General features: G+C 37.2%; 1 protein-coding gene across 1 annotated transcript; it reads left to right on the forward strand.

The window, feature by feature from the left end:
- The first annotated feature begins 255 nt into the window (after positions 1-255).
- Positions 256-12,426, forward strand: sf3a3 (splicing factor 3a, subunit 3). The gene is made up of 17 exons (XM_057355446.1): positions 256-456; positions 948-995; positions 1,102-1,154; positions 1,240-1,345; positions 1,426-1,498; positions 1,636-1,727; positions 1,810-1,892; positions 1,971-2,109; positions 2,347-2,415; positions 2,507-2,574; positions 2,740-2,847; positions 7,657-7,726; positions 8,807-8,971; positions 10,295-10,405; positions 11,305-11,395; positions 11,844-11,899; positions 12,085-12,426. Exons 1-17 carry the CDS (start codon positions 361-363, stop codon positions 12,160-12,162), a joined length of 1,506 nt encoding a protein of 501 aa, XP_057211429.1. The 5' UTR covers positions 256-360; the 3' UTR covers positions 12,163-12,426.
- Positions 12,427-14,903: the final 2,477 nt, after the last annotated feature.

The following is a 14,903-nucleotide window of genomic DNA, read 5'->3' on the forward strand; positions in this document are numbered from 1 at the left end:
TTTCATATAGAAATGCATCTTTTGTTCCGACACTTTAATTTTTGCAATTTTACATGTCTAATACATGCACGGGCAATTTATAACACACAAAAGACACAGAAAAACACGTATTCGCGCCATATGACCCCTTTAATCCCTACATGGCCCCTAACATGTAACGTTAGCGAGCCCTAATGGAGAACGTCGGATATGGAGCTGTGAGGTAGGAACCATATCGGCGGAACTCGAGTTCTTTCGTCTGTTTCTGGTCGAGTGACGTGAACGAAGGATTTGTTTCCTGTACGTTACACGCGCGTATCCAGTGTAATCTAAACAGAGGCTGAATATATAGTGAAATTGTCTGAAAATTAATAAATCACCATGGAAACGATTTTAGAGCAGCAACGTCGATACCATGAGGAGAAAGAGAGACTTTTGGATGCAGAGGTGAAGGAGATGCTGACAAAGAAAAGCACGGTAATGAATTTAATGCGCTGCTAACACGCTAGCAGTTAAACACAAACACTGGACGCGACATGAACCTTAGCGCTATCTGAACTGAGAGAGCATAAAATCGCTGAACGTTGTTTATTTAAACAACATTTAAGGGTTCGTATCGTTGAGATTTTCTTCTGACGCCACCCACGCACATTGATCTCTGAACCAGTAATACTTGCAGTTTAGTTCTAACGTTAGTCAATAATAGACCCAGTTGTGTTTTCACGGTATCTTTTCCTCATGCTTAACGTTATGAAATGAAGTGGCGTTGTTTGTTTAAATGTCAGACGCTATTGTCCATCTTAAAGAAGTGCTTTACTTTTGCATGTCAATGTGAACATTTTTAGATTAAGAGCCAACAAACCTTTAGCCAAACTACTGTATGTTAAAGCCTTCGAAATGACAATATGTACAAAGTATTGCATTTCTGACCACGTATTCTTGGATTCTGTGTTGTTGTGCTTCAACAGCTGAGGGACCAGATTAACTCGGATCATCGAGTCAGAGCGATGCTCGACGTAAGAGACCTTCATTCATCTGACACGCACTCATTTACCTCCACGGTCACAGTTCCGATTGTGCGTTCATTTAATTGATGTGTATTGTGTTCTTTAATATAACCAGAGATACATGGAAGTGAGCGCAAACCTCAGAGATTTATATGAAGACAAAGACGGGTAAGACCCTTCTCAAGGACCCTCCTTGACATAAATACACGTGCGGTGAATTGTTTGATCACATGACTGCGTTTTTCACCGTCAGAATGAGAAAGGATGAGCTGAACGCAATATCAGGACCAAACGAGTTCGCCGAATTTTACAACCGCCTCAAACATATCAAGGAGTTCCACAGAAAACACCCGAATGAGGTAACGCGCGATTGGTCACGTTGTCCTGACTCACGTGCTCGATCTCTCGGCGCTGAATTCACGCTTGTTTTGCGTTTCAGATCTGTGTGCCCATGTCAGTGGAGTTTGAAGAGCTCATGAAAGCCAAAGACAATCCTAGCGAAGAGGCACAAAGTATGTAGTGTTTATTAAAAACTATAGTGCTTTGAACACACTGTTTCTGTGATGTACAGTCAGGTGGTTGTGAATGTTTTTTGTTGTTGTTGTTGTTGTTGACATGGTCTAACTTTCATCATCTGTGCACCTGGCAGACATGGTGGAGTTCACTGATGAAGAGGGTTATGGACGCTACCTTGATCTCCACGACTGTTATCTCAAGTACACTAATCTTAAAGGCGTAGAGGTACGGTTTGACTTTCTTTTGATTCATTTTTGGCATATTTAGATAAGAGATCCTTACGACCTGATCTGTATTTACCTTCTAGAAACTGGAATACGTCACATATCTGTCGACGTTTGATCAGCTTTTTGACATTTCTAAAGACAAGAAGAATGCAGAGTATAAGAAGTAAGTGAAGCAGGTGATCGAAAATTCCACCGTGATGTTGTTCAAATGTTCAAAGACGTGTGATGTGTGCTGCTGCAGGTATCTGGAGATGTTGCTGGAGTACCTGCAGGAATACACAGACCGGGTAAAGCCCCTGCTGGACCAGAATGAGCTGTACGGGAAGATCCTGCTCGAGTTTGAGAAGAAGTGGGAGGGCGGAGCGTTCCCTGGCTGGCCGGTGGGTTCCGCTTTAACAGCACGGTTCTTCTGAAATGCACCTGAGAAATAGCCAGTCACTCACAGATTTTGGCTTATTCGAGGATGCATTTAATACGGGCTTGGGCAGTTTACTGTTTTTGTTGACCAGGTGTATCTCTGTAATGTCGCAGCTGAAATAATAATGATGTCGACGTTCATGCTGCATGTCCCTGTGTCGTATGACTTGAGTAAATCTCTTCCTGTGTGTGTGGTGTAGAAAGAGGCGAGCAGTGCGCTGACCCACGCTGGAGCCCATCTGGATCTGTCTGCCTTCTCTTCATGGGAGGTCAGACATGGTTCTTTGTACTAATGCTGTTATGGCCGAGATGTTCGAGTGATGTCAGAGTGGGTGTCTTGATATGTTTTTGTGTTTGTAGGAGTTGGCGTCTTTGGGTTTGGACAGATTGAAGTCTGCTCTGATGGCTTTGGGCCTGAAATGTGGAGGGTGAGTATGAACACGCCGTCCGTCCTGCTCACGGTTGGCTTCGCTCTAGTTAACCAGTTTGCAGACTCTTTCCATCTGGTTTTAAAAGCAACAGGCTGTCGTTCTTTACTGTGCGTGTGTTATGTATTTGCTGTGCGTGTCATTTCGTGTGAATTGTGTTTGTAGAACACTAGAGGAGAGGGCACAGCGTTTGTTCAGCACTAAAGGCAAATCTCTGGAGTCTCTCGACCCCTCGCTCTTTGCCAAAAACCCCAAAGCCAAGGGACCGAAGAAGTAAGTGTATTCTCCTGTGGGAACAGATTGAACCCTTTATAGGGCACGTATTGAAATACTTGGAAATTCAACGTTTCAACCCTGGAGTGTTATTGGAGGTGAACTTCTGTGATCATTTTTATGTTGCCAATCAAGGTCAATGACGTTACCGTATATGGTTCCTCGCTAGTCTATGGTAATTTTTTCCCAAAAAGTATATTTATTTAAAATATAAGACAAATATATACAATATAAATAAATGCATAAAACAGATATAAACTTCATAGAATATTTATTTAGGAAGATCTATCTTTTTTTTAGGAACATTTACGAACACATACACTCAAAACAGTAACAGTGAAGTGCAGATTATGGAAGTATTTCAATGCCATTAGTCTTTGAAGCAAAAAAGCATGTTGAATTACCACTAATCAAAAATAAAGCTGTTGCATTACCAGTGCTTGCATTTTTAGAGTCTGCAATTCAATATGGTTGTATATTTAAGCTGTGAATATTTCAAATTGAAACATTTCACGCACAATTTCACCGTTAAAAAGTTCAATAATCAAAATTCGCCTTTTAAATTTCACTTAAAAAATTCAACTTGTTATAAAATACAACCTTTAATTTTCGACAGACAATTTTCAGTCCATATTATTTCGGTTTAAAAATTCGCTTCCACAAATTCAGTGGTTCAAATTCGACTTGAAATTCAAAGTTTCACATCCGGGAATCCCAGGAGAAGCAATAGAGCGCCGATTCCGCCAATGCATGATCTCTACCTGCTGCCTGACCGCTTCACCAGCAGGTGGTGCAAGTCGCTTCTGACGAAGACCAAAGCAAGAAATGCAGATACTTTTTATATGTTTGCAGCACAGTCCACTCATCTGCTCGATTAAGTGAATTTATTTGATCTCATAGATCTCTTATGCATCATCAAGAAAAAAATAATTGTTTCTTGTACTGGCAGCTTAGCTCACCACTATCAGCCCTGGAACGGACATGGAGCACGGGGACAATTCCAGGTGGCCTGGAATCAGTGGACTATTCATACATTTATAATATTAATTTAATTATTTAAATATCCTACCCGATCTACTAGTACTGCCTATCTATAGTAAGAGTTTATGTTTGTATTTGGCTTGCTATTTATACGCATTCATTACTTTTTACGTGCATATGATTACCCCTTGGTATGGTGTGGGTTAAGTCGGTATGTACATAAAAAGTGCACGCAAAACACATGCGTATCATATGCACGCAAAATATAATTTCTGTAGCTCGCCAAATGCAAACATAAAATCGTGCTTTTGATAAGCACGATCTTAAGTCATCAAATAATGGTTTGAGTTTCGAGGATGAGAAAATTGTATGTTACAGTGAATTACTGAATCATACTGTGTTTGAATAAAATAAGCTAATTGCATGAAGCTATTTGAATGACACATGCAATGGTATCTGATTAAATGTGCCAGAAAACAAGACAACAAGTTTTTAAATCATTACATTAGTTACATAACACCATCACAATAAACTTAACATTTAAATTCAAATAAAACATTTTATTTCGGTTTAAAACTAAATAGGAAAAATAGCAATAATTATACATTTTAAACAGACAATAGTAGTAGGCTAACTGAAATAGTAATGAAAACAGATGTAAGAACAAGCCATGAACAATTTTTCATCAGAACGTAAAATAATCTACAATATAAATAACAGTCTTTTCTTAAAAACGTAATTGTAAAATATTTAGTAAATGTAGGATATAAATGTAACTTAAACAAAGGAATAACTACACCACTTAAAAGAGAAATATCAATGGAAATAATTATGCCTATACTTTTCATCTGAAATCTGAGAACGCAAACAAAATAAAGCCAATTGTAACCTATTGTATGAACGAATGAATAAAAAAACAAACTGAAATACTGCAACAATAAAGACACCTATACCTAGTTCTGGTATTATGTGAGAAATACGGCGGGACATGCTAAAATTCTCATTGTGTCATTTTGTGCTTTTTGCATTCATATTTAGGGCTCTTCCGCATTTCTGTAGCCTACGGTTATTAAAAAGGTGTAGGCTATACTAATCATCTGGTCTGAAGATTAAGCAACATTAAGCGTTTTAGCATGGTACACCGGCCGTGATGGCGTGGTCCGTGGACGCTAAAGGGGCATAGTAGGCCCTTAGCAAATCTTGCAAGCTTATAACGTTTTTGTTCCACCATGCCACCATACATGTTGTGGATATTCAGCTAAATGTTTAGCGTAAGTTTAAAGAGGGTAAATTTGATCATTTAACTGAACTGTACACATACATTTTAGACACGTACATTACGTGTTTCTCCAACGTGGTTTCAGTGTATTTCTGTGATTTAAAATGCATAAATTTAACAATATGTTGACTTATTATGTGAGCATATAGATTAAAAATTATTATAACATCTGTAGATGTTGCCAAACAGCAACATCTACAGATAGTTGTGTATATTGCCATGGAGCACTCATATTGTTTTCTGACCAGTAATTAAATATATTTTTCACTGCTCGGCCATGCAAACTGACTTGCGTTGAGGTGTATGTTAGAGAGGTCCTCGTGTGTCCCAGCGGCTTCGGGTCTAAAACATTGACAAAATATGCCTTGGGCACAGGTCGTGTCCGATATGGCATCGGGTCTCTGGTAATTTATAATGAATGTGCTTTTACCAATCGCCCCGAAAGACACAAATTAATTACATTTTATGGTTAGGTAAACAACAAATATGTGTTACGCCAAACTTTACAAGACATAATTAGGTTAATATACCGTGAGTGATTGACATTTTAGCATTTAATGAACAGACAGCAACTCAAGCAATTAGCGTGTAGTCATACTCGCATGTTCGTGTGTGGCACATTATTGGGAAACGCACACAGCATGCAACAAAAGTTTTTATCTTTGCGCGTATAGATCCATAACGCCGTGAGGTATCTTGCTTGGCTGCAGGCTGCACAAGACGTTTCGGGTCTAGTCGGGTTCTAAAGAAAGTGCTGACTATTTTTATCTGGTCTATTTTATCTGGCCTGCTCAAGAAGTTCGCTTGGCTAAAATATCAGTTTTTCTGTCTCGTATTAACAAACGAACGTTTCCACAATTCCACAACATCCAGCATGTTCTGAGAGTCTCAAATTAAAACAAGATCACGCAAGGAAAATAAAAAGAATGTTTATTGAGATTGCAGCTACTTCATATAAACAGAAGCACATGGGAGAGTACGGGTCAATAAGCTCCTAGTTGAGATCTCAGTTATTTGACCGCTTCAAACACAATACATGTCCTGTAAATGCTGATGATGCATAGTATTTATGTGAACACGATGTGCTGAAGTAAAAAATAACTTAATTCCTTCGAGCCAGAGCAGGAAACCTAAAATTTCTGATGTTGATGATGCATAAGAAGAGATCTATGAGATCAAATAAATTCACTTAATCGAGCAGATGAGTGGACTGTGCTGCAAACATATAAAAAGTATCTGCATTTCTTGCTTTGGTCTTCGTCAGAAGCGACTTGCACCACCTGCTGGTGAAGCGGTCAGGCAGCAGGTAGAGATCATGCATTGGCGGAATCGGCGCTCTATTGCTTCTCCTGGGATTCCCGGATGTGAAACTTTGAATTTCAAGTCGAATTTGAACCACTGAATTTGTGGAAGCGAATTTTTAAACCGAAATAATATGGACTGAAAATTGTCTGTCGAAAATTAAAGGTTGTATTTTATAACAAGTTGAATTTTTTAAGTGAAATTTAAAAGGCGAATTTTGATTATTGAACTTTTTAACGGTGAAATTGTGCGTGAAATGTTTCAATTTGAAATATTCACAGCTTAAATATACAACCATATTGAATTGCAGACTCTAAAAATGCAAGCACTGGTAATGCAACAGCTTTATTTTTGATTAGTGGTAATTCAACATGCTTTTTGCTTCAAAGACTAATGGCATTGAAATACTTCCATAGCAGATCTATTGAAAACAAAGAATATTGACGACATATAAATTGTAAATACAAGAAGAGAAAAATATCACCAAGTGCTGCTGGTGCCACTTATTTTAGCAGTAATAAGGCTTACAGTAAAAATAAACACAAATATATGCCATTTAAGTATAATTAAAACTGTTATAAGTTTAAGTTTCCCACTGGATCACTGTATAATGTTATACAAACCTGTGGCAACATTCAATGCAATATAAAATACGTTATAATGCATTAAAAACCTTAAGGATGGCTTACTGGACGCATCGGGCGTAGGTCTAAAAGTGGCCATTTTGTCACTTACCTGATCAATGATCAAATATGATTTTCATTTTTCATGCAACAGTGTTCACTTATTTCTAGAAATCCTACGCGAACAACATCTATCACAACATAAAACACAACTATTCAACCATATTATGTGTGAGTTTCATTAACTTTGTTTCAATGCTATTTGCGTATTTGTGGGAGTAGGTAGGAGCGCAGATCCGTGTTTCACAAATTCCGGTTTGAAACACCCCCGGCAACCCCTGATTGGTCAGATGCCATGGTGTCACTTATTGTGACGTAGATTGATATCCATTGATTGGCTGGGAGAAATCCATGTGCTTACTCGAGCTCACGGAGAGGCATGGAAGATGAAGTTACAGAATATATATATTATATATAATATTTTTTTGCCCGATAAAGGGTTAAATGTGTGACAGAACAGTTCCTCAAGTGTTTTGCTGACAGAACATGTGTGACTTATGTGCAGCTTCAGTCACATGTACTTCTAAAATGTAACTGTGGTGTCTGTATGGCTTTTATCTACAGAGACTCGGAGCGAAACAAGGAAACAGCTTTTCTGGAAGCTCAGATATATGAATATGTGGAAATCTTGGGGGTGAGCAGGATTATAATGTTCAGTGTCTTCTACTTTAATAGGGTGATTCTCATCAAATCTAGGTTTTAAGATGTCAAACAGGATTTTCTTAAAAACGCTTTCCCTTTATATTCATCTAAAACAAGAAATTACATGTTTAAAGGCATTCATTTCAAAACTTTTACTGACAACTTAACACAATTTTAAAACTTTTTTTTTTTTACAAATAAAGGCCATCAAATTCTCATTACATTAAAATCTTATAGCATGTTTTGATAAAAACAAGCGAAGCCGTGATGCCTAAGCAAGTTTTTATTAATCATAAATAATAAGACATTAATGAAGTATATTTTAATACAATAGTATACATGTAAAATTAATTTTAATGTGGAAAACTACCTGTATCGCTAATGAGATGGGAAAATGTCGTGTACACAGCGTGACGAGAGAATATTACGATTTTCACTAGAGACATATAAAGTAATTTGTTAACTTTTTATCCATTTAAAAGGCACTAGTAGATGTGTTTCGTCACATAAAATCAAACTTCATGTAAATATATTTGAGGAGGAGAATTTCAGTCCTGGACACTTTTTTCTTCCACTATTTCTTCATTTTTATTATACATGAATATTCTGTCATTTTTTTGGTCTTTTTTTGTAATTTTAGAACATCAAGTAGAACATGCAAGTGTTTTTTCACAATATTTTAATTTTACTCTGACAAATCGGGACCGTTATGAGAATTTTGGCAGAAAAAGCAATAAAATACATAAATAATTAATTCCTACTGTATGTCAAAATGATGTTTTGTCCATGGTAGAGAACACAATTATCTTTATTATGAACTTTTTTGTGTTACCGGACTGTATGTTATATAATTCAAATCTTTACTGCCATGATGTTTCAGTGGTTTCGTGAGAATCGCCCAATAGACCTTTTCACAAGAAAAACTGCATAATTGCCAGCTAAAGTTACTTCTTCTGCAGATTTCAGACTATTGCATTAGAATTCATGGTCTCATGCTTGTGTACAGTATGATCGTTGTGTTTGTCGGTGATGTCATGTGTCAGATCTGACCGCTCTCGTGTTGGTGTTGCAGGAGCAGAGACAGTTGACCCATGAGAACGTTCAGAGGAAGCAAGCGCGTACAGGAGAGGAGCGCGACGAGGAAGATGAAGAACAGCCCAGCGAGAGTGAGAGTGAAGATGAAGATAATGAAATTATATACAACCCTAAAAATCTGCCACTCGGCTGGGACGGCAAGGTACGCATCATTCTGAAACAGGACTGTCATTTAACAGCAATAGTCAATCTAAGCATATTGCATCGAATATATTGCAGTGCAGTAGGGGTGTGACGAGATGTCATGTGTTTCGCGAGAACACAATTTCCTTACGCAATTGGCGTGATGGAGAGCTGGGCTCAAAATTGCTACCATTTTAGTCTCATATGCTCCCTAAATTTAACCTGCGTGACCTCAAAATATATATTTGGGAGCATTTGTGTGAGTGCACATTTTGTTGTGGCGTGACCTGTTTTCATTACTGTACAGAACACGCTAATAAATTCACAAAGAATGTGTGGCCGTTCTGTGAGCTGCAGTGACTGGGCTGGCCATTCATAGACAACGTGAATTTCCATCCCGCGGTGCTACTTTCCCACCATTTTTCTATGTAAACTTGCGCTAGATGGACGGTTTCAACGTTCGCGCGTGTCTCCCATGTCTTCAGCGCCTCGCGCATAAAAGCACTAGTATTTACAGCAGTTCGTGCTGCCAGCAGCGCTTTGGGAGCGTGCGGTTGAGCTGCCTGTACCACAAGTACAGTATAGCAACTGCAAGTTCACATTAAGTTATTTTAAATACATTAACAGGAAAACCTCTTCAAAAATGGATCATCTGTCTCTTACATATGTGCATTGTAAGCATAAAATATGACGTGTTTATGTAGTTTTAACTGTTTCTCTGAAGGCTATGAGGGTTCAGTCAGTGGAGGAAGGAGGATTGACAGTGTGAAATGATCGCCATCTATGTTAACACGAGCACTATGCAAAAGCTGAGAAAACAACCACAGCTCTTTACTAAAAGCTCCAACTGTTAAGAAAACAAAGCATACATTTTGTGCAATTACTGCCTGTAATTTGAGTTTGTGACAAAACATTTTGCAGTGTTTACATATTGTTTATTACTGCATAATTATCCATTGAGGATTTCAAAAGTCTAAAAATCTCTTCTCGTTCTTGTGAACCCAGTCTCGTCTCATTAGATAAGTGTCTTGTCACACCCCTACAGTGCAGTCTTTTTTACTTTACATTATAAAATTACCCAGCACTGATTGTTTTGATATTCGTGTGTCAATATTAAATATATTTCTTAATGAATGCATTTGGTTTAAAATAATTTATCTAAGGAACCATCAGTGCAACCAGTGTTGCAAAGTAGATTTAAGATTTTTAAGCTACAAATGAATGTGGGAAAGAGTGGAATATTTTTTGAAAACCAACGTCCAAAATATTTTTGATTCTTTAGTCTCTCAGTGACAATGGACTTATTATTGCGCCTTTAACTGGCTCTCTGTCTTGTCTTTAGCCCATTCCATACTGGCTGTACAAGCTGCACGGTCTAAACATCAACTACAACTGTGAGATCTGTGGGAATTACACATACAGAGGACCCAAAGCGTTCCAGAGACATTTTGCAGTAAGTTTCAGACATTTTCTCATCACATGAGAGCTCAAGCTGCTGCTGTCAAGGATGTCATTGCTTCAAAGAATAGTTCACCCAAAAATGTACTGTGTGCCATAATTTACTCACCTTCATGCCATCCTAGCGGTGCATGTTCTCCTTTCTTCAGCCGAAAACTATTGGAGTAATAATAATCCAAATCCTGGCTCAAGGGTGTTAATACATGTCTCATGAAGTGAACTATTCCTTTCACATTGAAAACCATTTTCTCCCCATACCTTCAATTCGTATATGTGTTTAGTTGCTTCTTACCTAATCTAGGCCACATCCACACAAAGAGCTTTCCTTATACAATCTTTTTTTTTCCTTTTCACGGCGTCGTCTCAAGAAATATCTACGTGCACACGAAATCACTAAGCACGTGTAGTATACACGCTAAACTTAGTATGTGATGCTGTAATTCTGCCACAGAGATACACTAAAAACGGAGAAGAAACTTTGCGCGCTGGGGTGATGACATCATCGTTTCAGAAAATATACGGTTCGGCTGTACACACAAAAACACAAGGGTGGCGTTTTCAGTTTTCTCCACTCTGGGACCCGGTTTTAAAAAAATAGCGGTTTCAGGCTCCCAAAGCGCCAGATCCATGTGGATGAAGAAACGCTGATACGATACTTCTTTATGTATATACAGCTAAACGTGTCTCTGTTTTAGTTTAATGTTGGAAATATCTTTGCATTTCAATGATCTGAATTCCTTGTCCGGTGTTGTAACATTGTAATTGTCGTAAATGAATGCAAAATATGACTATAGAATGCAACAAGAGGCTTTGCTTAAACGGTTTGTGCAGTTTGAAGTTTTGACTGGCCAGTCCATGTAGGAATACTGAGCTGATCTGTTTTCTTGATATCAGGAATGGCGTCACGCTCATGGCATGCGCTGCTTGGGTATTCCTAACACCGCCCACTTTGCCAACGTCACCCAGATTGAAGATGCAGTGTCTCGTGAGTATATGACCCCTTTACACATCAGATGCTCTTTAATATGACATAACACGTTTTACTGCTTGACAGAAGCATTTAAAGTCCCTCTTTCTCAAAATACTTTGTTAAAAAAGTAACAACTTTAGAAAATTTGCCTGATGGTAGCACATGTTCTTTCTATATTCTATAATAGATTTATGTAAATGGTCAAATGTATTAATATACAAAAAAGAACTGTGCTAATAACAATATGAAGAGTAACCAAGTAAAAAAAGATGATCTGATGGTTGAGCTGCGTTAGCGTTTATAAAATAGCCGGTAACCCACTGCTTCTTGGGGCTTATTGCTTTAATAAACTGTGCATTTCTGCTAATGCTACAGGAATTTTGTAAAACTTAAAAACAAATGAAGTCGTTCTCAGCTATGCATTGTTCAATATATTTGTACAACCCTCTTTTTTGTTGTGTAGTCTGGTCGAAGCTGAAATCACAGAAAGCATTGGAGAGGTGGCAGCCAGACACGGAGGTAAGACACATAGTTCACATCCACTTTCATTCTCTTTTATTTTTATTGGCCGTTGATATACTGTACAAGTCTTCTAACCTGAAACATTTAGGTAAAAAAGTCAAATAAGTGAACCATTGATGAAATGGGGTTTTTGGGGTTAAATCCTGCAAGTAAAACAGATCCTTTTTTCCCGTGTCCTGCAGGAGGAGTACGAAGACTCCAGCGGTAATGTGGTCAACAAGAAGACGTATGAAGATCTGAAACGACAGGGACTGCTGTAGGGCTGCTGTAAAATGCCACAAAGCAGAGTATTTGACGTTGTTGCGTTGTGAATACAACAAGTACATGAGCATTTTTAAATATTACAGTCCTCTTTCAGCAAAGTGTCTTGTATTTTTAATGATTTTTATGTTTCATTTCCCAGTTTTCTATCTGGTATCTCAAGCTTGAGATGTTTTTTTTTATTATTCAATAAATTACATTGTCAACATAATTGTTGTGTTTTAAGTGGTTGAAACCTTTATCTAGATGTGCTGTGCATTCGAAATAGTAATAAAATGTGTTTGATTCTGAGGTTGTGGTGAGATTTAAAGGAGTAGTTCACTGTAAAAAAAATTGTTTCATGATAATTCACTCGCCCACAAAGCCGTCTGTGTGTTTATTTCTTCTGTTGAAAACAAATTGAGTCTTATGATGTAAGATTTCCTGGGTTCTTATTCAGATAATGCACTTCAATGGGAAGCTGTTGGTTAAGGTCCAAATTTCAGTTTCATCTCAGCTTGAAAAGGCTCTATAAGACACCAGCCGACGAATAAGAGTGTTGTCTAGCAAAACGATTAGTCGTTTTCCAAAAACCAAAAAACCCCGAAAAAATTAAAGACTTTTAAACATAATATATAGGTTGCACTGCCCCCGCGATGCACGTCCTCGACTTCTGTATTACGTAATCAATCACGTTGGAAAGGTCACGTGTGACGTATATTTCAAAAGATTTAAACATCCCTGATATGCACACGAACTGACCATTTTAAACCATTTTCTTGCACAAAAACTTTAACTCAACATCCCAGAACTTTTGAACAGTCTTCTTTCTCCACACTGGTAAATAAATACTGGGTCGGAACTTCTGTTTACGTCACGTACGTGAAGTCATGGACGCAGGCATTCTCCTGGCTGCTGTACTGTATATTCCAAAGGTGTTTAGTTTTATTGCGGGGAGTCGGAGCACAAAATGACACCAAACAAGCACTTACCGTTTTATTTTTTAAATCTTACATAATATAATTATTTTAGATATTCGTTTAACATGATTTGGTTATAAATGTTCTGTTAGTTGTATTTTATTCAAATGTTTGTGCAGTGTTAACTGAAACAGGAAGTTGTTCTGGACCAGCGTTGTTTACTTACAACGTGGTCTATAAAACCACAGAGCCTAAACAGTAAAGCAACACCCATCTCAACAGAAAATTGCCACAAAAAAAGGTAATACCGAGACCTACATATACTTATCTCTGTTTACTGAAACCAAAATTAAGTTTAAAGGGATACTCCACCCAAAAATGAGAATTCCGTCAAAATTTACTCAGCCTCAAGTTGCTGTAAACATTTCTTTGTTCTGTTGAACACAAAGAAAGATGGTTGGAAAAATGTTAGCAACTGACATTTTTGAGACATCACTGACAAACAGTAGGAAAAATATATATATTTTTAACAAAATTTAGGAAAGCAAACAGTTCTGGCACCATGGACTACCATTTTAACCTTTTCAACTATGGTAGTCAATGAGTCCTCAGAAATGTCAGTTGCAAACATTCTTCCAAATATTTGTCTTTGTTTTCAACAGAACAAAGAAATGTAAACAGCTTTGGTGGGGAGGGGAGAAATTCATAACAGAATTTTCATTTTTGGGTGGAGTATCCCCAAGACTTAAGCTATTTCAAGCGAAATCCATCCTGAGATTAAATATTTCAAAAAGGAGAAAGAAAGAGAATTATACCACTTTAAACATCTTACAATCAAACAGTCCCCAGCCCTTAATTAGAAAAGAGCTGTTATTTACATCCAACGTGAAACCAGCAGAGGGCAGAAGAGAGGTGAGGCCATGTCAGCTGCTCGAGACGTTAACACACTACAACATATTGATACCTATAGTTAAAAACCAGTTACAAACAGTGTTGGGTGTAACTAGTTACTAAGTAATTAGTTACTGTAATTTAATTACTTTTCACTTGAAAAAGTAAGGTAAGGGATTACTCTTATTTTTTCTGTAATTTAATTACAGTTACTTTTGATGTAATTAAACTAAATACTTTGTGTAATATATGTGTGTGCAATAGTGGAATTAACATCAAAAATCAAAGTCTAACTTTAAAATGAATGCTTTAATGTATAATTCTCACATTTGTAATACTTTGGTCAGTAAATAAGAGTACTTATGTAACTTATATTATTTATTTGAATGAATGAAAAGAGCCCTTTCATGTCTATCCTTGAATCACTTAACTAATCAAGGTTGATGTAGGATATAGAAAGTAATTAGTAATAAGTAACTAAATACTTTTTGGAGAGCGTAATTTGTACAGTAATCTAATTACACTATTGAATATGTAATTAGTAACTAATTAATTACTTTTTCAGAGTAACTTACCCAACGCTGGTTACAAAGCTAGTTCATTTAGTTTCAGGGATGTGTATTTAATCCCTAACGGTAAATGAACTCGTCTAATCTTCATTATGAATGATCCTTTTCTAAATTTCTGCATTTGGTTATTTAGCAGTGGCTTTTTTACAGGAGGAGGACCAGTGCTCTTAACATGAAACATGCACATTCATATTTAAAGCTTAGTTGTGCGTTTATGTTAACACAATTCTCAAACAGACCTCAGTCAATTAAACAAAATTCATGTAAATTTATACAGTTGGAATACTGTACCGATATTCTATAAAGGTTGGAAGATTTGTTTTTAATTTATTTGGTAATGTACCTTTTTGATTACATTTCATATATTACCTGCCGTTTTCA

This window comes from Triplophysa rosa, linkage group LG16 (genome assembly GCF_024868665.1).
Source record: "Triplophysa rosa linkage group LG16, Trosa_1v2, whole genome shotgun sequence".
NCBI classification, from domain to species: Eukaryota; Metazoa; Chordata; class Actinopteri; order Cypriniformes; family Nemacheilidae; genus Triplophysa; species Triplophysa rosa.